General features: G+C 43.3%; 1 protein-coding gene across 2 annotated transcripts; it reads right to left on the reverse strand.

Moving 5' to 3' along the window:
- FAU (FAU ubiquitin like and ribosomal protein S30 fusion) lies at positions 1-24,364 on the reverse strand. 2 transcript variants are annotated; one of them, XM_030220262.1, is made up of 5 exons: positions 24,263-24,364; positions 14,701-14,783; positions 14,400-14,544; positions 13,714-13,769; positions 1-1,135 (listed from the first exon to the last, which is right to left on the reverse strand). In XM_030220262.1, exons 2-5 carry the CDS (start codon positions 14,773-14,775, stop codon positions 1,010-1,012), a joined length of 402 nt encoding a protein of 133 aa, XP_030076122.1. In that variant the 5' UTR covers positions 14,776-14,783; positions 24,263-24,364; the 3' UTR covers positions 1-1,009. The 2 variants fall into 2 exon arrangements, with proteins under 2 accessions (XP_030076122.1, XP_030076121.1); XM_030220261.1 differs by having other exon boundaries at positions 24,194-24,280.
- Positions 24,365-24,451: the final 87 nt, after the last annotated feature.

Below are 24,451 nucleotides of genomic sequence, written 5' to 3' on the forward strand. Positions count from 1 at the left end.
AAGTTCCTTCAGATTTTTTATTTGAAATAGCATCTTTAGCTTTGCAAGAGAATTGTTTTGTATTCAGAAATTAATTTTTTTTCCTACAAATTTCTGGAATGGCTATGGGTGCAACTTGCACCTCTGTGGTAGCTACAAACATGTTTTCTCACGGATATTTAAACTGCCCAAAGAAACTGCTTAAAGGAGTTTGCTGCCAGCATGGTACCTGACCATCTCTGATCTAAGCAGGAAATAAGCAAACATGAAAAATACATGCGAGTATATATGTTTGTAAATGACTGAATTATAAAATGTATATGAAAAGTAGCTAAAGGTTGAAGCCTTAATGATTGGCACTACTACTGACCAGTTTTCAGACTTGTGCCTGCTACCATGTATCAAATACATTTACTCCTAAAATACCTCGTTTCTAAATTAGGTCTTGGGACTAAGGAAATGATTGGCAAGAGCCAGGGCTGATCTGTGGTCTCTATACTAGACTAAGCTCTTTGATGTTTATAATCTAGTGGAGACATACAGATTAGCCAAAAGGACCATCTTGGATATACCTGTGCAACACTGCGCATGTCTAGTAATGCTACAGAACTGTTAGTAGCTGTAAATTCTAAAGTTTTACCCTCGCTACAGGTTTTGATACCTTATAATTTGAGAAATTATCCAAAAATACAAAAACGTTCTAGATCTCACTAGTGCCTTCTGTAGGTTACATAAGACAACTGTTGCCTATATGACAACAAAAATAGTTATAACCTTTCAAACATGCAGCTGAAATCAGATCTACATCCTTTAGTTCCATAGCTACTTCTTTACAATTGCCCTCTGAAGTTCATAAATAATTATACAAAACGGAGGTTGAATTTTCTCTCCCATGCCCCCCAAACCAAAGTAGCACTTGCTACCAAGGAATAAGTGGAGCCATAATTAGACCTCTTAAGACACATGTTTGGACAGTCAGTGATTGGATATTTATATCTACTTTATTGGAAATAGTGAATAGAAAGATATTTTAAGAGTTAGCATTGGGCCCCTTCTTTTTGCCAAAGGTTGGAACCACATTGACAAAGCGGCGGTTGTATTGCATACGTCGCTTGGCACGTCCTGTCTTCTTTTTCTTCTTCTCCTGCTTGGCAACCTGAAAAGTGATCAGATAATAAATCAGTGGACATTATATGGCAGGGGGGTTTGGTGGGTAATAAGACACGGTATGGTCACCCCATTTCAACAGAAAATGAGCAATATCTCAGCCATACAGTTAAAACACAAGAATGCTACCTACCATAAAAACATAAGACATACCATGCTGCGTTAGACCCAGTGTCCTTCCAGCCTGCATCCTATCTCCAACTGTAGCCAATCTAGAAGTGCCCAGCAGATCTACTGTGTTCACTTCCATAATTACAAGGTCGCAACCCTCAAATTTCCTTGGTTAATGTTAATGGACATGTTTTTAGATGCCACCATATTACAATTTTGACACTGTCCTCCAGCAACAAATTCCAATGTAATTGGGCATAAACCTTAAAACTGTTTTAAAATCTGGCACTAGCTTCATGGCTTGTTCCCCTAGTCCTATTACTATTTAAATTTGATCCTATCCTTTCAAGCTTACCTGTTTTATTTCTTTTCCTTGAATTCTGCCATATCAAGTCGAGAGACTAAATATACTGCCTTTCAGAGCATTAATTTGAGTGGTGTATAAACAAGAAAAGGGAGAAGAACTACAACTACGTGATAGGACAGGTGGAAGATAAGTAAAAGGCCAAGAAAGAAGGAGGAAAGAATTATCATCCACCAGGACTCGACCCAAGTGCTATCAGCAAAAGGAAGAGAATACAAATGGGCCATGATAAGGGCCCTATAGCAAGGGAAAAAAAGCATTCAGCTTTGATAACAGGGCAAGAATTCCAAAGAGAAAGGGCAAGGCCAAAAAACGCAGAATGCCATGTAGATTCCAAGCACAGCGGTGGCGACATGAAGGATGATGCAGAAAAGAAACTTCCAGTGGACTAAATAAGTTCATTCACAATAAAATGGACTCAACATGAAATTGTGTTTCAGGAGTCTCTTCTATTGTAACGAAGTAGCTGTACAACACTCTGCCACAGTATCGTAGGTCAAGCACCTAAAACACCGAAGTGCTATTAAACAGTGTCTCAGCTAACAAGCGGTTTTGCTCCCAGGTTTTCCCTCTGCTGCATCCTGCCTCCTCTGATATAATTTCCTGTGGGTAGAACGCAGCAGAGGGAAGACCCAGCAGATGGCAGAAGGCAGCCTGTCATACTGCTGCTACTGTTGGTGACTGATATAAACTTTACAGAACTGCAGGGGAGTGAGAGGTGAGGAGGCAGTGCCAGACCTATGGGGAGGGGGAAGACTGAACTGGGGCGGGGGGAGAGATGCTGAACTCACGAGGGTTGGGTGTTGCTGCCAAAGCAAGTTGGCTCAGGGTGCCACTATCCACTGTACTGGCCCCAACAATGCCACACATTTAGATAAACAAATGTGACCACACTGAGGAAAAGGCTTGCTCCACCCAATGAAATATAGCTGCAAGCCCCTGTGGAGATGGGACTGCTCTGTAAAGCACAGCAAGGAGCCAAACTCAGTCCAGAGATGCCCAAGGGAGTCACTCAAATGGTATTGTGCAGTACCTACCGAGATGGAGCACAGCCCTTGTCTCAAAGACAGAACTATGCCCGATCTCCAGAGAGGGAGCTGCATTTCAGAAAGAGATGGAGCAAAGCCCCCTAAATAAAGAAGGAAACGAATTCTGTGTACAAAGAATATCGCAAGAACGAACTATGCTTACACTCCAAAGGAAGGCTGAGCTCTATAGACAGAGACTGTGCTCCAACCCCATAGCAGGTAAAATGAATACCCAAGCAAATGGAGGCATGTCATCCAGAGATGCGTCAGAACCCCACATTTAAGGGAATACGTGTGGGCTACAATCAGCCAAGAGAATGTGCTGCACATGCCAAGATTCAGCTGTAGTATACCAAGAGAAGGAACTGTGGATCACCAGCTAGGACAGACGCAGCTAAAATAGTGAGAGAGGAACTGTGTTCCCTAACCAGAAAGGTTAGTGTGGCATACCAACTTGAGATGGGCTGAACACTACTTCCAGAAGAGAAGTCACTATTAGCACCCCGCATGCAGAAATGAAGCAGCACTCAGGGATGGATCTATGCCTAGAGAAGGAGATGTGAAATAATGAAATATCTTGGGAGATCGCCACTACAGGGATGTAAAGAACAACTCACACAAAAAAAACAAACAAACAAACTCCAAACCACCCAAAACACAGCAGCCAGGCTGATATTCGGCAAAACACGATTCGAAAGTGCAAAAACCCCTCTGAGAAAAGCTGCACTGGCTCCCAATCAAAGAACGGATCATCTTCAAAATCTGCACCCTGATCCACAAAATTATCTACGGCGTAGTTAGGATACATGATAGACCTCATAGACCTACCAACCAGAAACAAAACCGGATCATCAAGAACATATTTAAATCTACATTACCTAAATTGCAAAAGACTCAAATACAAAACAACTTACGCATCTAAAACTTAAGTACATAAGTAATGCCACACTGGGAAAAGACCAAGGGTCCATCGAGCCCAGCATCCTATCCTATCCAATCCAGGCCAAGGGCACCTGGCAAGCTTCCCAAACGTACAAACATTGTATACATGTTATTCCTGGAATAGTGGATTTTTCCCAAGTCCATTTAGTAGCGGTTTATGGACTTGTCCTTTAGGAAACCGTCTAAACTCTGCCAAGCTAACCGCCTTCACCATGTTCTCCGGCAACAAATTCCAGAGTTTAATTATGCGTTGGGTAAAGAAAAATTTTCTCCGATTTGTTTTAAATTTACTACACTGTAGTTTCATCGCTTGCCCCCTAGTCCTAGTATTTTTGGAAAGCGTGAACAGACGCTTCACATCCACCTGTTCCATTCCACTCATTATTTTATATACCTCTATCATGTCTCCCCTCAGCCATCTCTTCTCCAAGCTGAAAAGCCCTAGCCTCCTTAGTCTTTCTTCATAGGGCCCATCCCCGCTATCATTTTAGTCGCCCTTCGCTGCACCTTTTCCAGTTCCACTATATCTTTCTTGAGATGCAGCAACCAGAATTGAACACAATACTCAAGGTGCGTAATGTGGAACCTTGCATGACATAGCTATAATTCGGGTTCTTTTTTCCCCACATGCATCACCTTGCACTTGCTCACATTAAACGTCATCTGCCATCTAGCTGCCCAGTCTTGTAAGGTCCTTCTGTAATTTTTCACAATCCTGTCGCAAGTTAACGACTTTGAATAACTTTGTGTCATCAGCAAATTTAATTTTACCTCGCTAGTTACTCCCTTCTCTAAATCATTTATAAATATACTAAAAAGCAGCGGTCCTAGCACAGACCCCTGAGGAACCCCACTAACTACCCTTCTCCATTGTGAATACTGCCCATTTAACCCCACTCTCTGTTTCCTATCCTTCAACCAATTTTTAATCCACAATAGGACTTTTCCTTCTATCCCATGACCCTCCAATTTCCTCTGTAGCCTTTCATGGAGGTACCTTGTAGGTACTTCTCCTACATAAGCGCACAACTATGGAACGCACTCCCCAAAACTGTGAAAACAATCCATGACCACCTAAACTTCAGGAAATCACTAAAAACCAACCTTTTCAAAAAGGCTTATCCCACCGATCCAACGTAAACCCCTACACCAGGCAACACAGCAATAGCAATGATCGTACTGGACAATATATAATCTCCACTCCCCTCATGATATCTGATACACATCTTCCTCATTCAACCAAAACATAGCCTTGTATTTGTTTCTCAACTGGACTTGGCGAACGCCTTTATGGTACTATGTAAGCCACATTGAGCCTGCAAATAGGTGGGAAAATGGAGTACAAATGTAACAAACAAATAAATAAATAAATCTAATTTCATCCTGTTAACTGTCTGGCCACCTTAAAGCCAGATATCACCATAAGATCCTGCTTTCATTTCATGCACAGAAATTCATTCCTATATTACACCACTCCCTTAGTTCCTGCAGTCCAAACACAAATGTTTTTACATTATGTTTAAATCGTTTTTATTAATAAATTGACACATAACAAATGCTTGTCAAGAAAATGCATAACACAAAAATTGTCTTCTAACATCTTATGTGCAATACTAAAATAAACAATATATGTTATTTTTATTATATTTTCCCCCCTTCCTACCCTCCCTCCCTCCCTGCCTGAACTGATCTTGTGTTCCTCTCAACCCACCCCCCTCCCCACTCGGTGTCTCCACAACTTCTATATAATAGAATGGACTGAATAGGGCTCTAACCATTAGCATAAACAACTGGCCCGACTTCACCTCTCTGATATTTGAAGTGAGTTCAATACTTTGCAAAATACACTGAGGGCCCTATCTAAAAGGAAGACATAGACGGGCTTTATCCCATCACTCAGTTCTTTGGGTAGGGCCAATTTCAGATATTCTCACGGATAAGTCAAAAATTCAAGAGAAGACTACGTGCTTTCGGTGTAAGGGTATTCCATAAGGGCTCCCATTGGGCCTGGAACTTTAAACCACTTGTGCTTTCCAAATCATGTATCCCACACCTGTCAATTCTCATTTGCTGTACTAATTGAGAGCGCCATACCTGCAATGGGGGCGCCTCTTGTGCTCTCCAAAATTGTAGTATAGTATTTATTCCAAAATAAATTGCTATCTTTGCAAACGCTCTAAACCCGTCTGGTGGGTCTACTGTGTATTTAAATAAGTTAAATAAGATTAACGGCTCCCTCAGGAGAGTACAATCCCACATTTGATCTATTCCCTTTAGTGCTTGTTGCCAAAATCTTGCTGTATAGGGACAACTCCAGAACATATGGCCTAGGGTTGCCGCAGGCTGGCTGCACTTGGGGCACACACCTGTCGTGTTAAATCCCGCTTTATGTGCTCTCTGCGGAGATATGTGAGTCCTAAGCAGCCATCTATATAGTCGTTCCCTCTGCGGAATGGAAAGTCTCTGCTTATAAATGGATTTTAAATAAGTCCTACAGTCATCCTCAGTAAATGTGCAACCCAGATCCCCCGACCATTCTCGTGCTAGACGCCGGAAATCCAGCTCTGCTGTAGTATCTTTGAGTTGTCTATGGTGAAATTTTAGCGGCACCTGCAGCTGAGCTCCCAATGTAAACTCTTCAGATAGAACCTCCACCACATCTTCTGTAATATCTGTCCATTCTAATGTGGCCACATAGTGTCTCAACTGGTAATATGCAAAGTAATGCACTGGGGAAATTCCGTATCTGGCCTGGAGTTCCGCGTACTCCAGAATGCGTCCCTCCTCTGTGACTATGTGTGCCAAGTATACAATCCCTTTTTTTGCCCAACTACTGAATATATTAATCCCTCTGCCGGGTGGGAATGCAGGATTATTACAAATTGACACCCACGGGGTTACACGAGAAGAAAAATGATACTTTCTACACACCCATCTCCAAGTCTCCCTGAGGGGTCGCAAAAGTGGATGCCTCTTGAATGCCATCGGTGGTAATGGGGCACCCGTGTGTAGCAAATGACTGAAATGTATATCCGGAAACACCGAAGTCTCCACCAATGTGGCGGAGAACTCAGATGTCCCCCGATACCAGTCGTTTATATGTCTCATGGAGCATGCAGTCGTTAGGAATTTGATATTTAGAAGTCCCATGCCACCTCCTTCCCTTGGCGTCACTATTAGGCTGTATGATATTCTGGGTTTCTTTCCCTGCCAAAGATATGTTTGTATTAAGCGCTGTAACTGCTTATCATCTTTGTGTTTCAAAAAGAGTGGCAATTGTTGAAAAACATATAACCATCTAGGGGCCACCATCATATTAAATAGTGCTATTCTACCCCAAATGGTAAGCGGGAGCTCTTTCCACATCATCAATTTACTTTTAGTCATCTCCATTAATGGGCCTACGTTAACTCGATACATAGCGGACCTATCGCACGGGATGTATACTCCTAGGTATTTCAGCTTATTCGTCTCCCACCTAATGGGGGCCTCCCCCCGCCAGAGGGACTCAGTTCCCAAGTTCATAGGCATCGCACAAGATTTAGAGAGATTGAGTTCAAATCCCGATAACATCCCATATTCTTTTATCAGAGATAGTGCCGCTTCAAATGATTCCCGTGGCTTAGTCAATAGTAGAAGAACATCATCCGCGTAAGCCAACGCTCGGATCTCCTGCCCCCCCAACTGTACCCCACGAATTCTGGGGTCGGAGTTAAGAAGGCGCAACAGTGGCTCTAGCGTTATATCAAACAATAGTGGGGACAAGGGGCAACCCTGCCTTGTTCCTCTCCCTATCCTGAACCGTGTCGAAAGTCCCCCATTAGCTGATATACATGCTTCCATGCCAGAATACAAAGTCTCAATAGTTTGGATTATTCCAGGAGGGAGTCCTATCCACTTCAATACATAGAACAGATAACTCCACCCCACTCTGTCAAAAGCTTTAGTGGCATCAAGGCTCACCAATATCCCTGGTGTCTCGTGGAACTGACACTGTGCCATTGCTAGTAACATTCTCCGTATATGTACAACAGAATGTCTTTTTGGAATAAAGCCCACCTGCGCCGGATCTATTACACTAGGTATACATCTACCGAGTCGTGAAGCCATAATCTTTGCTAACAACTTAATATCCACATTGATTAGTGAAATAGGCCTATAGGATTCTGGATCTTCAACCACTTTCCCAGGCTTCAACAGTAATGAAATACAGGCGGTGTTTTCATATAAGGGAAATTTCCCTTCTTGTATCACCGACTGGTGGTATTCAAAGAGCGGCCGTATTAAGTGAGGTTGTAATAGCTTATAAAATTCTCCGGAATACCCATCCACCCCTGGAGCTGAAAAGGATTTCAGTCCTTTAATTGCCTCTATTAATTCTTTAGGTTGGATGGGAGCTTCTAAGCCCGCTATATCTAGATCCCCGAGTTTTGGCATCTTGGCTCTTTTCAAAAAATCATTCATTTGTATTTCCCCAGCCGGGTGTTCAGCTGTGTATAGTTGTGCAAAGTGTTCTTGGAGCAATTGAAGGATTCTATCCGGGCAATTGGTGAGGCTTCCCGTCTTTTCTTTTAGTACCGATATGGTTCTACCTCCCTCCCGTCTCCTAACTATCCGAGCCAGCATTCCCCCCGTTCTGTTCCCAAACCTGTGGAAGCTATACTTCTGAAAGATTCTATTTTTTTTCATTCTCTCATGCAGCAGGGAATTCACCGCTGCTTGGATAGATAGATAAGAGTCTCTATTAGTTATGGTTTGCCGTGTCATATATCGATTTCTGGCTTTCTGTAATTGTCTATTTAAGTGCAGGAGGCTAGCCGAGTTTTTTTTCCGCCTATTTGCAATAAAGGCAATTATGTTACCTCTGAGAACTGCCTTTCCAGTGCACCAAAATAATTGGGGATTAGCTTCATGTTGTCTATTAAACCAACCATATTCTTCCCATTTTGTAACTAAAAATTTTTGAAAAGACTTATCCCTTGCTAAGTGACTGGGGAATCTCCATTGCCTGGGCGGTTGGTAGCTCCCAGGTGCCTCCAGTTCCAACCAGACAGGGCTATGATCAGATATCAATATTTCTTCAATTTTAGTGTTTTTAATACACGCAAATAGTGTGGGAGAAGTAAACATATAATCTATTCTGCCCCAGGTGCCGTGCGCCCTAGATCTATGTATATATTCTCTCGAGCCTGGGTGTAAGTTACGCCATGTATCTATGACAGACAGTGAATTGCTAAATTCCTTTAACATTCGACCTCCCCTGCGGTGCTCTCTCCCCTCCTGGTCTCCCTTCGAACAGTCAATTCTTGGGTCCATCAATACATTCATATCTCCCACAATCACTAGTTGCTTACTTTCATAAGGGAGTAACTGCCTAGACAGTCTAGGGAAGAAAGAGTCAATGTTTTTACATTAAATCTTAACCACTAAATCCTAGACCATTCTTCTTAAGTTTCATTAGAGCCCCCCCCCCCCCCCAATTTTCCCATATCTACTAGGTTATCTGCCCTGTTGCAGATGAAAACTTTGCTTCTGTGCTGATTCGTATATTTGGTTTTCCACACTACTTATTAAAATACTGAACATAACTGAACTGAGGACAATCCCTAAAAAATGCTACTATCCACCCTTTCCTTGGAGTAAACAAACTTAAATAAATGTCACAGTCTACTGAACCAAACTCTAGCTCTAGACACTTTATGATATATATCTGGAGCACATATTTACCGTATTTTTCGGACTATAAGACACACTGGACCATAAGATGCACCTAGGTTTTATGGAAGGAAAATAGGAAAAAAAATTTGAAGCAAAAAGTGTGGCGGAGATCTGCTGGAGGACCACAGGTTGTGCAAAACACTTGTATGGGGACAGCAGTTTTGCACAATCTGTGTGTCTCTGCAGTGGAATTTGTCCTCCCCTGCCATCCAATGTCCAACAATTCTCCTCTCTCCCCTTCCCTCCATGTCCAGCAATTCTCCTCCCCATGTCCAGCGATTCGTTCAACCCCCCGCCCACCTGCCTGTCCGCCCTCAGCTCCCCGATTTTCCGTTCATGCAACCGTGCTCCCTGCCTTGAAATCTTTAATTTATATACTGGAAGTTGCAGCGAACCAGTAGTAAGTAAAAGCAGCAGGCAGGCAAGCTCGCCTCCTTGTCGCTTCTCTTCCCTCTCAGCAGAAAGACAGTTACATCAGAGGAAGGCTTTGCTTTTGTGCTGATTCTTATATTTGGTTTTCCACACTACTTATTAAAATACTGAACATAACTGAACTGAGGACAATCCCTACAAGGTACTGACATCACCGAGTAGGAAACTACCCACCTTCTTTCCTCCTCGAAATGCACCACCTGTTCCTCTGATCCCATCCCCACCAACTTACTAAACACCAGCTCTCCTACTGTCACCCCACCATCTGTCATATCCTCAACCTCTCTCTCTCCACTGCAACCATCCCTGACACCTTCAAGCATGCTGTAGTCACACCACTTCTCAAAAAACAAACAATCACTAGACTCTACCTGTCCTTCCAACTACCGCCCCATCTCCCTCCTACCCTTCCTCTCCAAGATACTTGAACGCGCCGTTCACAGCCGCTGCCTTTTCTCTCCTCTCATGCCATCCTCGATCCGCTTCAATCCGGTTTTCGCCCTCTACACTCGACAGAAACGGCACTCACTAAAGTCTGTAATGACCTGTTCCTTGCCAAATCCAAAGGTCACTACTCCATCCTCACCCTCCTCGACCTATCCGCCGCTTTTGACACTGTCAATCATAATTTACTTCTTGCTGCACTATCCTCATTTGGGTTCCAGGGCTCTGTCCTCTCCTGGTTCTCCTCTTATCTCTCTCACCGTACCTTCAGAGTACATTCTCATGGATCTTCCTCCACCCCCATCCCACTCTCTGTTGGAGTTCCTCAGGGATCTGTCTTTGGACCCCCTTCTTTTTTCAATCTACACCTCTTCCCTGGGCTCGCTGATCTCATCTCATGGTTTCCAATACCATCTTTATGCTTACGACACCCAGCTTTACCTCTCCACACCAGAAATCACTGCGGAAACCCAGGCCAAAGTATCAACCTGCTTATCCGACATTGCTGCCTGGATATCCAACCGCCACCTGAAACTGAACATGGCCAAGACCGAGCTCATTGTCTTTCCACCCAAACCCACTTCTCCTCTCCCTCCACTATTTCAGTCGACAACACCCTCATCCTCCGCGTCTCATCTGCCCGCCACCTCGGAGTCATCTTCGACTCCTCCCTCTCCTTCTCTGCCCATATCCAGCAGACAGCCAAGACCTGTCACTTCTTTCTCTATAACATCAGCAAAATTCGCCCTTTCCTCTCTGAGCACACTACCCGAACTCTCAGCCACTCTCTCATTACCTCTCGCCTTGACTACTGCAACCTACTCCTCACTGGCCTCCCACTTAACCATTTATTCCCCCTTCAATCCATTCAGAACTCTGCTGCCCATCTTATCTTCCGCCTAGACCGATTTGCTCATATCACCCCTCTCCTCAAGTCACTTCACTGGCTTCCGATCAGGTACCGCATACAGTTCAAGCTTCTCCTACTAACCTACAAATGCACTCAATCTGCAGCCCCTCATCTCCCCTTACGCTCCTACCTGTAACCTCCGCTCACAGGACAAATCCATCCTCTCAGTACCCTTCTCCACCACCGCCAACTCCAGGCTCCGCCCTTTCTGCTGCGCCTCACCCTATGCTTGGAATAAACTCCCTGAGCCCATACGCCAAGCCCCCTCCCTGTCCATCTTCAAATCCTTGCTCAAAGCCCACCTCTTCAATGTCGCTTTCAGCACCTAACCATTGTACCTCTATCCAGGAAATCTAGACTGCCCCCAATTTGATTGACTGCACTTTTTTGTCCTTTAGATTGTAAGCTCTGTGAGCAGGGAGTGCCCGTCTTTGTTAGATTGTACAGCGCTGCGTAACCCTGGTAGCGCTTTAGAAATGTTAAATAGTAGTAGTAGAAGGCGGGATGCGCTGAGAGGGAAGGGAAGCGACGAGAAGGCGAGCCTGCCTGCTGCTTTTACTGCTGGTCTGCCGTGACTTCGGGTACATTAAAGATTTCAAAACAGGGAGGATGGGTGCACGAACGGAAGGGAGTGGGCAGGTGAGCCGGACCTCACAAAAAAAGCACTGGGCGGAGTTGAGGCGTGCCGCACGGGGCCCCTTTGAGCGCAAGGCCCTATGCGGTCACAACGCTCGCCTCGGCCTAAGACCAGCCCTGGCCGCCCCCCACGCAGCGAGCAGGTACGCTACATTCGGACTATAAGACGCACCCACATTTTCCTCCCAGATTTTGGGGGAAAAAAGTGCGTCTTATAGTCTGAAAAATACGGTAAGTTGTCTATGCAAAACAGTCAAAGGGGTTTCTCAAATCCAAGATCTATATTCCGTGCATTCCCCTGATCCCTGGCCATCTAAATCAAAGAAACTAAATTAGAGAGGAACTGTCTCAGAACCTGTAATTCACTAGATTCCAAAAGCTACAACAACTTTTTTTTTTGTTTGTTTTAGCAGCAATTCCATTAAACTACTCCCCACCAAGGTGAAACTATCTGACCTGTGGTTCCCAGCTTCTCCCTCACTTTCACTCTTCAGTACAATGGATGCTCATCTTTTACAAGACTGGGAGACTGGACATCCAAATTAGAGAGCGACATGGTAATATTTACCACGGTAATACCACAGTTACCAAGGTAATGGGAATTAAAAAAAAAAATACCACAGTAATGGTAAGACTGTATGTGGTAGCGCTGTGAGAGCAGGGATCGCCATTACTTTATCCCCACAGTAATGGGGATAAAGATCTGGCTGCTCAGCTCCCCCCTCTCCGCAACTACCTTACGCTCACTCTGGTGATCAGTAGCTTCTTTGGGGAAGGAAAGAAGCCCACTCTTTCCAGCCTGCTGCCCTGCCCATAACGAGCAATCTCTTAAAAATGGCAGCCAAGACATCATAAGTACACAAGTATTGCCATACTGGGACAGGCCGAAGGTTCATCAAGCCCAGCATCCTGTTTCTACAGTGCCAATCCAGGTTACAGGCAGTGGATTTTTCCAAAGTACATTTTAATAATGGCTTATGGACTTTTCTTTTAGGAAGTTATCCAAACCTTTTTAAAACCCTGATAAATTAACTGCTTTTACCATTGTCTGACAAAGAATTCCAGAGTTTAATTACAAGGCCGCCACTTAAAGGCTCAGCAGCCATTTTAAAGAAGCAGCAGTACTAGGCAGGCAGCAGCAATAAGCAGGAAAGAGTGGGCTTTGTTCCTGGCCCAAAGCACCCACTAGACCACCAAGGCGAGTTAAAGTAGGCTTGCGGTGTGGGGCGGCACTGGTTAGCCAGGCTATTCAAGGAGGTTAGATTGAGACAGGAGACAGCATGAGCCTAAAGCGGTTCCAATTGGATAGGCAGTGTCTTAAAAGGTAGATTTTTTTAACTTATTTGACAGCATTCTTATTTGAAAGCTTCCCATATCAAGGTATTTATATCATAAAACACAATTCAAAGCTTAAAAAATTATTGTTGCTGGTAGAAACAGCAGTAAAACCATTTTGTGATAAAGCAAATGGGACGACTTCTATATGAAGAAAGGCTAAAGCGGCTAGGGCTCTTCAGTTTGGAGAAGAGACGACTGAGGGGAGATGTGATAGAGGTCTATAAAATACTGAGTGGGGTGGAACGGATAGACATGAATTGCTTGTTTACTCTTTCCAAAAACACTAGGATTAGAGGATATTTAAAAAACACCAGAGAAAATATTTCTTCACTCAATGTGTAATTAAACTCGAATTCATTGCCAGAGAATGTGGTAAAAGCAGTTAAATTAGCAGGGTATATAAAAGAAAGTTTGGATAATTTCCTAAAAGAAAATTCCATAAGCCATTATTAAGATGGACCTGGGAAAATCTACTGCAGCAGCATAAAATCTGTTTCTGTTCTGGGATCTTGTCAGGTACTTGTGACCTGGATTGGCCACTGTTGAAAACAGGATACTCGGCTTGATGGACCTTCGGCAACACACGTTCTTATCCCACTATTCAGAAGAAAAACAAGCTCACCGAATCAAATGCCAATACTTACTTTGGGAGTCTGACCTCTGACTTTCCCAGCACGGGCTAACGACCCATGAACTTTACCTAGGGAGATGAAATGGAGAGCCATCAATACAAAGGTAGATATACAACAAAGGCTATTTCCCAGGCCTCGGTGCACACCTAGGCAGCCTGGTTTTTCAGCATATTCCCAATGAATATGCAGGAACTAGAATTACATGCTATGCCTTCATTATATGCAAATCTCTCAAGTGACTAGTTTGAAAACCCCTGGAATAGACAAGTCAAGGGCAATGTAATCTCATGCACCTTGAGATATGGTTAGCTTCCCTGCCCCCCTCCCCCAATAACCCAGCCTATTGCATTCCAGCATCTATAGTGCTGCTCTTTGCCAATCATGCAGCAGCATTTCTCCTCTAGGTCTAAGGTTGGAGGTGGAGGAAAATGCAAGACCCTCAAACTCAGTCAGAAATCTGGAAAGGAGTCTCCCAAGACTGAACCCTTCAGAGGTATTTTTCAGCCAGCATCATCTCAGTAGTACCACTTATCCTGTAGTCCTGAGAAAACATTCCTACAGAACACAAAAACCAACAGATCTTCCACTTCCTGGACACTGCTTGGTAGGTTGTCTGATCAGTCCTGACTACCTCGCATCTGGGACTCTCCTTTTTATGCCCGAAACCAGGTTAATGTGGCTTTAAATAAACTACTCACCTCCAAGCATACGGCCCGCAACTTCCAGGGTGGCCAGTGAGCTGATACCACATTCCTCAAGAGTGGCCTCATCTTCTAACGGTGCTCCGCCCAGTAACAGCACCTGATCTTCAACATCAAAGCCCTCAAGGGACTCAATACGAGCCTGGAGGTGAGAAAGATAGAACTGCAGTCACTGTCTGGCATGTTTGCTTCTCTTACAAAACAGCTAGAGTACAGGCCACATACTGACAGTGTTTGCATCATGAAAGGCAAGTCCATTGAAAGCAGATTCTAGGAATGGCAGAGTAAGTGCACATACCTTTAACTGGGCTACAGTTTCCTGTGTGGACACCTCAAGGGTGTGCAGGCTCTGAGCACGCACAAACAGCTGCATGGTTTTCACTAAAAAAAAAAAAAAAAAAGGTCAAACTTAACCAAGGGCAACATAGATTATCCCCATAACATCCAGGTGCACACCGTGGAAGAAAAAACAAATATCTCTTGTCTATATCCACAGATGGTGTCAAACTAATAAGATCTGAGACTATTTAGCTTAACCCTTTTCACAGGTGGCTCAAGGCAAATAATTCAGGTAAAATACTTTTCTGTCCCCAGAAATCTTACAATCTAAGGGCTGGATTTAGTAAAGTAGTGCATGCTAACGTGCAACAACATGCATTATTTACTGCAGATCCCTTTTTATGCAATGAGTTGTATTTACTAATATGCAGGGTTTAGGTGCCAAGCCACACCACCTCAAGGCTGCAGAAAGAAGCGCCAACAGCCTCTTCGTTCCACCCCCCTCCCACCACAGAACCTCCAACATATGCAGATGCAGGCAAAGGCACGTGTCTTTCTTCCTCTCCTCACCCCCCCCCCCCCCCCCCGCCACAGAAACCAGTAGAAAGAAAGGAGAGCAGCTATGTGTCAGGCAGCATTCTCCTCTTCTGATGCCCAATGCAAGTTTTGAGCCATGTAGTTCAAGTTTTGCATTCAGCACTGGGCGACAGAAGAAACGGGTCTCTGGTGGGCAAACAGCACTGGATTCCTGTGTGCAGATTGAGCTGGGTACCTGCCTGCTTCTGATTGGGGGGTGGGGATGGGGAACAGAGGGAGAGCACCAAAAATCTGTTTGCTGACTGCAAGAGCTGAGGAGATACGCAGGTGGAGAGAGAAAGTTTGAGAAATGTATGAAGCAATTCAGTTATGGAGATGGCCATTGACAGAGAACATCAGAATCGTGGCGCTTTTTTGTATTTTGGTTTTCAGAACGTTACATTTCGAGTTCCTAATGAAGATTCTTCAAAACTCTGCAGTGTTAAACTCGTTATGAAACCAGCTATAGAAGAGAGTTCAGAACAGCCAGTGATTATGGATTATTGAAAAGTTGAGCGACGCTGAGAGAAGTTCAAGCCTGCTGGGTGTGGTGCACACACCCGGCGGCACTGAGATAAGTGACACTTTATTTTTATTTTATTTATTTGTAGCATTTGTATCCCACATTTTCCCAACAATATGCAGGCTCAATGTGGCTTACATTTGCCGTAATGGCGGTTGCCATTTCCGGGTAACAGAATTACAAATGATAATGTGCTAAGTTCCATACATACATGGTAACATACATGTAACATAACATATGTGAACAGATCATGGTATAGATATATATGTTAAGGAAGAATAAATTATGGTAATACATGAAAGTTCCTGAGTAAGAAATTGTAAGAATAAATTATAGTAATACATGAACGTTCCTGTGTACGAAATTACTTTATTACTTTGAGTAATGTTTATCAAGAACACTTGAAATATCACAGTTCGGGAATATACAGTGGGGGAAATAAGTATTTGATCCCTTGCTGATTTTGTAAGTTTGCCCACTGACAAAGACATGAGCAGCCCATAATTGAAGGGTAGGTTATTGGTAACAGTGAGAGATAGCACATCACAAATTAAATCCGGAAAATCACATTGTGGAAAGTATATGAATTTATTTGCATTCTGCAGAGGGAAATAAGTATTTAATCCCTCTGGCAAACAAGACCTAATACTTGGTGGCAAAACCCTTGTTGGCAAGCACAGCTGTCAGACGTCTTCTGTAGTTGATGATGAGGTTTGCACACATGTCAGGAGGAATTTTGGTCCACTCCTCTTTGCAGATCATCTCTAAATCATTAAGAGTTCTGGGCTGTCGCTTGGCAACTCGCAGCTTCAGCTCCATCCATAAGTTTTCAATGGGATTAAGGTCTGGTGACTGGCTAGGCCACTCCATGACCCTAATGTGCTTCTTCCTGAGCCACTCCTTTGTTGCCTTGGCTGTATGTTTTGGGTCATTGTCGTGCTGGAAGACCCAGCCACGACCCATTTTTAAGACCCTGGCGGAGGGAAGGAGGTTGTCACTCAGAATTGTACGGTACATGGCCCCATCCATTCTCCCATTGATGCGGTGAAGTAGTCCTGTGCCCTTAGCAGAGAAACACCCCCAAAACATAACATTTCCACCTCCATGCTAGACAGTGGGGACGGTGTTCTTTGGGTCATAGGCAGCATTTCTCTTCCTCCAAACACGGCGAGTTGAGTTCATGCCAAAGAGCTCAATTTTTGTCTCATCTGACCACAGCACCTTCTCCCAATCACTCTCGGCATCATCCAGGTGTTCACTGGCAAACTTCAGACGGGCCGTCACATGTGCCTTCCGGAGCAGGGGGACCTTGCGGGCACTGCAGGATTGCAATCCGTTATGTCGTAATGTGTTACCAATGGTTTTCGTGGTGACAGTGGTCCCAGCTGCCTTGAGATCATTGACAAGTTCCCCCCTTGTAGTTGTAGGCTGATTTCTAACCTTCCTCATGATCAAGGATACCCCATGAGGTGAGATTTTGCGTGGAGCCCCAGATCTTTGTCGATTGACAGTCATTTTGTACTTCTTCCATTTTCTTACTATGGCACCAACAGTTGTCTCCTTCTCGCCCAGCGTCTTACTGATGGTTTTGTAGCCCATTCCAGCCTTGTGCAGGTGTATGATCTTGTCCCTGACATCCTTAGACAGCTCCTTGCTCTTGGCCATTTTGTAGAGGTTAGAGTCTGACTGATTCACTGAGTCTGTGGACAGGTGTCTTTCATACAGGTGACCATTGCCGACAGCTGTCTGTCATGCAGGTAACGAGTTGATTTGGAGCATCTACCTGGTCTGTAGGGGCCAGATCTCTTACTGGTTGGTGGGGGATCAAATACTTATTTCCCTCTGCAGAATGCAAATAAATTCATATACTTTCCACAATGTGATTTTCCGGATTTAATTTGTGATGTGCTATCTCTCACTGTTACCAATAACCTACCCTTCAATTATGGGCTGCTCATGTCTTTGTCAGTGGGCAAACTTACAAAATCAGCAAGGGATCAAATACTTATTTCCCCCACTGTATATTACATTATTGAATCAGTGCATACCTATATGAAATTTCTGAGGGAAGTTGTCTGTACGGACATAAGACAATATATCATTATGATACTATATGATATTAAATGAATGTACGTGCATTTATGAATGTATATAGAAAGGTGTATAACTGACATACATAAGTATTTTTTGAAATATACTTCCAAAACTTGTGATAAGACATGAGTGATAAATATTAGAGGGGTTACAGTGGGGGAAATAAGTATTTGATCCCTTGCTGATTTTGTAAGTTTGCCCACTGACAAAGACATGAGCAGCCCATAATTGAAGGGTAGGTTATTGGTAACAGTGAGAGATAGCACATCACAAATTAAATCCGGAAAATCACATTGTGGAAAGTATATGAATTTATTTGCATTCTGCAGAGGGAAATAAGTATTTAATCCCTCTGGCAAACAAGACCTAATACTTGGTGGCAAAACCCTTGTTGGCAAGCACAGCGGTCAGACGTCTTCTGTAGTTGATGATGAGGTTTGCACACATGTCAGGAGGAATTTTGGTCCACTCCTCTTTGCAGATCATCTCTAAATCATTAAGAGTTCTGGGCTGTCGCTTGGCAACTCGCAGCTTCAGCCCTCTCCATAAGTTTTCAATGGGATTAAGGTCTGGTGACTGGCTAGGCCACTCCATGACCCTAATGTGCTTCTTCCTGAGCCACTCCTTTGTTGCCTTGGCTGTATGTTTTGGGTCATTGTCGTGCTGGAAGACCCAGCCACGACCCATTTTTAAGGCCCTGGCGGAGGGAAGGAGGTTGTCACTCAGAATTGTACGGTACATGGCCCCATCCATTCTCCCATTGATGCGGTGAAGTAGTCCTGTGCCCTTAGCAGAGAAACACCCCCAAAACATAACATTTCCACCTCCATGCTTGACAGTGGGGACGGTGTTCTTTGGGTCATAGGCAGCATTTCTCTTCCTCCAAACACGGCGAGTTGAGTTCATGCCAAAGAGCTCAATTTTTGTCTCATCTGACCACAGCACCTTCTCCCAATCACTCTCGGCATCATCCAGGTGTTCACTGGCAAACTTCAGACGGGCCGTCACATGTGCCTTCCGGAGCAGGGGGACCTTGCGGGCACTGCAGGATTGCAATCCGTTATGTCGTAATGTGTTACCAATGGTTTTCGTGGTGACAGTGGTCCCAGCTGCCTTGAGATCATTGACAAGTTCCCCCCTTGTAGTTGTAGGCTGATTTCTAACCTTCCTCATGATCAAGGATACCCCACGAGGTGAGATTTTGCGTGGAGCCCCAGATCTTTGTCGATTGACAGTCATTTTGTACTTCTTCCATTTTCTTACTATGGCACCAACAGTTGTCTCCTTCTCGCCCAGCGTCTTACTGATGGTTTTGTAGCCCATTCCAGCCTTGTGCAGGTGTATGATCTTGTCCCTGACATCCTTAGACAGCTCCTTGCTCTTGGCCATTTTGTAGAGGTTAGAGTCTGACTGATTCACTGAGTCTGTGGACAGGTGTCTTTCATACAGGTGACCATTGCCGACAGCTGTCTGTCATGCAGGTAACGAGTTGATTTGGAGCATCTACCTGGTCTGTAGGGGCCAGATCTCTTACTGGTTGGTGGGGGATCAAATACTTATTTCCCTCTGCAGAATGCAAACAAATTCATATACTTTCCACAATGTGATTTTCCGGATTTAATTTGTGATGTGCTATCTCTCACTGTTACCAATAACCTACCCTTCAATTATGGGCTGCTCATGTCTTTGTCAGTGGGCAAACTTACAAAATCAGCAAGGGATCAAATACTTATTTCCCCCACTGTATATCTCCGTGAGACAGTCCCTGCTCAACAGAGCTTACAATCTAATTAGGACAGACAGACAGAACAAACAAGAGATAAGGGAATATTAAAGTGAGGATGATAAAATAAGGGTTCTGAACAAAGTGAATAAGGGTTAGGAGTTAAAAGCAGCATCAAAAAGGTGGGCTTTTAGCTTAGATTTGAAGACGGCCAGAGATGGAGCTTGAGGTCCTCCAGGTTTATAGAGATTTCTCTGACTTGTCAGCTTTGAATACCATTTCTGGCACCAGTATCTATCCCAAATCTTCCTCAGTGAAGACCGAAGTAAAGAATTAATCTCTCCGGTATGGCTTTGTCTTTTCCGACTGCGTTGCGATTGGCTCAGGGACTTCCAGGTCTCTCAGCTGAGTGAAGCACTACCAAAAAAGACTTGTATTATTGCAGAGGGGAGGGGGGGGGGGGGGGGATGATGGCCAAAATGGACGTTTTTTTTTAAAACAGAGCGCTATTTTTTTTTGTTACTCTTGTTACAGTTTTTCAATCCCGTACAGACCTCTCGTTAGATTTTCCAGCGTTAAGGCAATCGGAAAAGGTTAGTGCATCTCATTACAATAGGGTTTCTACACAATTTGCTCATCTGCATTCCGTTTTGGTTAGCTGCTACCGTCGTCGGAAAAAAGTCTTTAGTGCATGCCAGGTTTTACTACTTGCTCGTTAATAGCTCATTAACTTTAGTGCATCTGGCCCCGAGTCATTAATGAATTTTGGATCAAATCTCTATTGTGGCCTGGGCTTTGGGGTTTCAGTCAAAATGAATTGGAGTTTGATAGGTGCGTGGTCTGAGATCACAGTTGGCAATATACTGGAATTGGAGACCAATTGGAAGAGAGGGCTGGAGATTATGAAAAAAAATCAATTTGTGTGTATTAAGTGGTATAGAGTAAAATGTGTAGTCAAGTATGGAAGAGTAAAAAAGCCTCCAAACATCAGATAAATTGAGGGCAGACATGAGATTAAGAACCATTTGGAGTGGAGGAGTGGCCTAGTGGTTAGGGTGGTGGACTTTGGTCCTGGGGAACTGAGTTTGACTCTGGGCAAGTCACTTAACCCTCCATTGCCCCATGTAAGCCACATTGAGCCTGCCATGAGTGGGAAAGCGCAGGGTACAAATGTAACAAAAATAAAATGTGTCTAATTTTGGAAGTAGGAGCCAGACTTCGAGATTTCCTATCTAGAATCGGATTTAAAGTGAGATTAAAGTCGCCTCCAGTTATTATAGGTGTATCAGGAAATTGGAGAGGAGTAATGTTTGAGAAGGTCAGTTTATCATTATTGGGAGAACAAATGTTGCAAAAAAACCAAACAAACGAAGGAGTTCAACAATGTGGTGAGCAGACATATCCATCTCCCATCTATATCCGTTATAGTAGATTTGATCTGTAAAGGGAGTGAACTTTTGTAGAAAATGGCAGTGCCATTTTTTGTGCGAGGCTGGGGAAGCAGCTGCAAGAGTGTGTAGTGTTTAAGAAGAGGGGTGTGATTGGAATTTAAGTGTGTTTCCTGAAGAAAGATTATATCTGGGGAAAGTTCAGTAATGTAGCACCAAAATTTGTGTCTGTTGAAAGGACTGTTTAGTTCCTTAATATTAAGGGAAACAATATTTAAAGGGTATTGAGACATTATGATTGGATAGGAAGAGTAATGAATGCAAAGGACAGCATATAGAGGACATTAAAAATGAAAATTGAACCTGTAAAGAAAAGAATGCTTAACTGTAAGAACAGTAATTAACTCTGTGTGCCAACGAAAGATTCCTGCAAGCTAGACACAACACAGGACCATGGAAGTAGAACATTAAGAGAATTAAGACTGATATAAGAATAATACTGTTATGGTAACGAAGCAGTATAATACATGAATTATAAAGCAAAATGATCTATGCTGACTTATTTGAACTAAGCATATAAAAATATGCAGTAAACAAAGTAGGTAGTGTACATGATTAGAGAATCTATTAAAAATATACTAAAGTGTAATGTATGTAGTAACAAGTTAACTATATTATCAATGCTACATGTATATGGTGCCAATAACCAAAAACAAAGAGGCTTCAAGTACTGCAATTATATGGTTAGATATACATTAAATTTGCTGAGAAATGAATTCAAAATGTTAAGAGCATATTTAGAACATTAAAATGTAACCAATTATATACTTAATGCTGAGAATGATATCTTCTCAAAATGTTACAAGGAGTTGAGAACGTAGTAAGAGTCTTGTCAGTATACAGTTGGTAAGCAAAATATAAGCCTATCGATAGTATAAATGGCTCAGAGAAATACATTTTACATGCTATAAATGAATTAGTAAGAAGAATGAATAGATTTAAGAATTAAGATAATAGCTGGTGTGGGATCATTTAGAGGCGTATGAGTGATCATCAGTATTTTCTATAAAGTTCGCTCCCCGTTGATCTAAATAACTGCATACCAGATCTGGATCGTCAAAAGATTTGGTGGTGTTACTCAAAGCTACTTTTAGTGTTGCAGAGAAGAACAGACCATATTTTATGCCAGCATAGCGCAGCGCTGGCCGGGGAGACAAAAAAACGCTTCCTGCTCCGCACAGTCCATTTGTAGAGGGTATGACCCTCATTTCAACGTGCTTTAGCTGCTTGAAGAATCATGGTGGTATGCTGGTAACGGAGTGCTTTGGCCACAATCTGACAAGGGTATTTTGAGCCAGCAGGAATAAAAGAAGGGAGTCCGGTGACCACGTTCAAGTTCCAATTTATTAGTTGCAGGTATTATGGAAGCCATTTTTCTAAGAAGGTGATTGGATCTGGCATTTCAATTCCTTCAAGCAGACCAAGTATGCAAAAGCTGTTTCACCTAGAATGATTGTTCAAGTCTTCTATTTTCCTTTCAAGATGGAGAATTGACTTGTTAACACGAAGCAGGGTCTGAAGTTGTGCGTCATATGCATTTAATCTGTTTTCAAGAATTTCAATGCTGTTGGAGAGCAATTTAATTTTTTGGTTCATGGAGGACTTCTCAGTTTTAATTTTGGATAAAGATTCAGAGTTAACTTTTAAGATGTCTTTTATATAAAGTGTTTCCTGCATCAGCGCAGCAAAAGAAATTTCTTCAGACTCACCATCTTGAGTAGAGAGATGTGGTAGCCGTGTTAGTCCACTTCTAAAGGCAGTCGATAGAAATTGAATAAAACATAGAAAAGAAAATATGATACCTTTTTTTATTGGACTAAATACATTTTTTGATTAGCTTTATCCTCTCAGCCCTCTCTGTCTCACCTAGCCCACCCCTCCCTTGTCCTTTCAGACTGTCACTGAAATACTTTGATGTATCACTTATATATGTTGTTACTTATCGAAATTTGCTTATTTCTGATCTGACGAACAAGGGCTACCTTCGAAAGCTAATCAAAAAATGTATAAAGTTAGTCCAATAAAAAAGGTATCTTATTTTCTTTTCTCTGTTTTCTTTTATTCTATTTCTATCGACTGCCTTCAGACCCACCAGAATCAGCCTTGCTTGGCGATGGAGGATCAAGGTTATTTTGTTTAATTCCTTGCCTCGGTTGCGTGGAGGAAGCTGATCTCCGACGATTAGGCGATCGCATTTTTCTTTTATGAGGTGAATAAAATTGTTATATCATTCCATTCAAGAAAAATAATGATCCTGTGGAGCTGAGGCTCCAAGTGTGCAAATTACCCTTACAAGTTAATGAAACAACATTTCACAATTAAGCCGTACCTGTATGACTACTATGTTCTTAACTTGTTTTCCTGCTTAATAAAGCATCTGGCATTTAACACTGGATTTACATTAGAACTAAATTGTTTGTAGTTTTCACTCACCACAGGAGCACACACTTTAAAGTAATTTGGACTATTGCATCCACCCTCTCCAGTCTTTAGGGTCAGAGACTAACACAGACTACCAATAAGTCTGCCTTTCTATATTTACATTCCTTCCGAACCAAGAGGTAAATGTCATCAGGAGTGGCCTAGTGGTTAGAGCACCGGCTTTAGAAATGTTAAGTAGTAGTAGTCTTGCAATCAAGAGGTGGCCGGTTCAAATCCCACTGCTGCGCCTTGCGATCTTGAGCAAGTCACTTAACCCTCCATTGCCTCAGGTACAAACTTAGATTATGAGCCTTCCTGGGACAGAGAAATATCCAGTGTACTTGAATGTTACTCACTACTACTGAAAAAAAAAAATCAGGCCCTAATGGTTTGCTCAGATTTACTGTACAGAACATTTTTCCTTTTAAAAATAAGACAGTCGTTTTGGGGCAGAATCTTCAAGGCCTTGAAGAGCTTGTGGCGCTACTAGAAGATAACTAGAGCCAACCAGGACTGGGGGGGGGGGGGGGGGGCTGTCGGGATTAATGACAGATCTACGCCCCTTATTTACTTTGAGGCGGGAAATATTAACGGATGGTCTCCTCCACTCATGATCTGCGAGTGTTCCGTTCCCCTCCGCCGCTAGCAACATAAGGCGAGAAGGAATTCACCCAGACTGTTCAATCGTTACCACTGGGCCGTCTAAAACCAACAAGAATACACTCACTACAACCTTCCTCTTCCAATGGATACCGCTTGCAGATGATCCCCTTCCCACCAGCCACCGTTCACCTACCGCCGATACACCGCAGCCTCACAAAATGGAAGAAGGGCGCGACAGCACCGTTTCAATGTGGACGGATTAAAAGAAAGTAGAAGGCACGCGCACCTCTATAAGAAGGAAGGAGGCGCGCACGCAGGGGCGTATAACAAAGGAGGTTGGTTGAAAGACGGCTGCGTGCCTCATACGGCTCCGGAAGGATCA

This window comes from Microcaecilia unicolor, chromosome 11 (assembly GCF_901765095.1).
Source record: "Microcaecilia unicolor chromosome 11, aMicUni1.1, whole genome shotgun sequence".
NCBI classification, from domain to species: domain Eukaryota; kingdom Metazoa; phylum Chordata; class Amphibia; order Gymnophiona; family Siphonopidae; genus Microcaecilia; species Microcaecilia unicolor.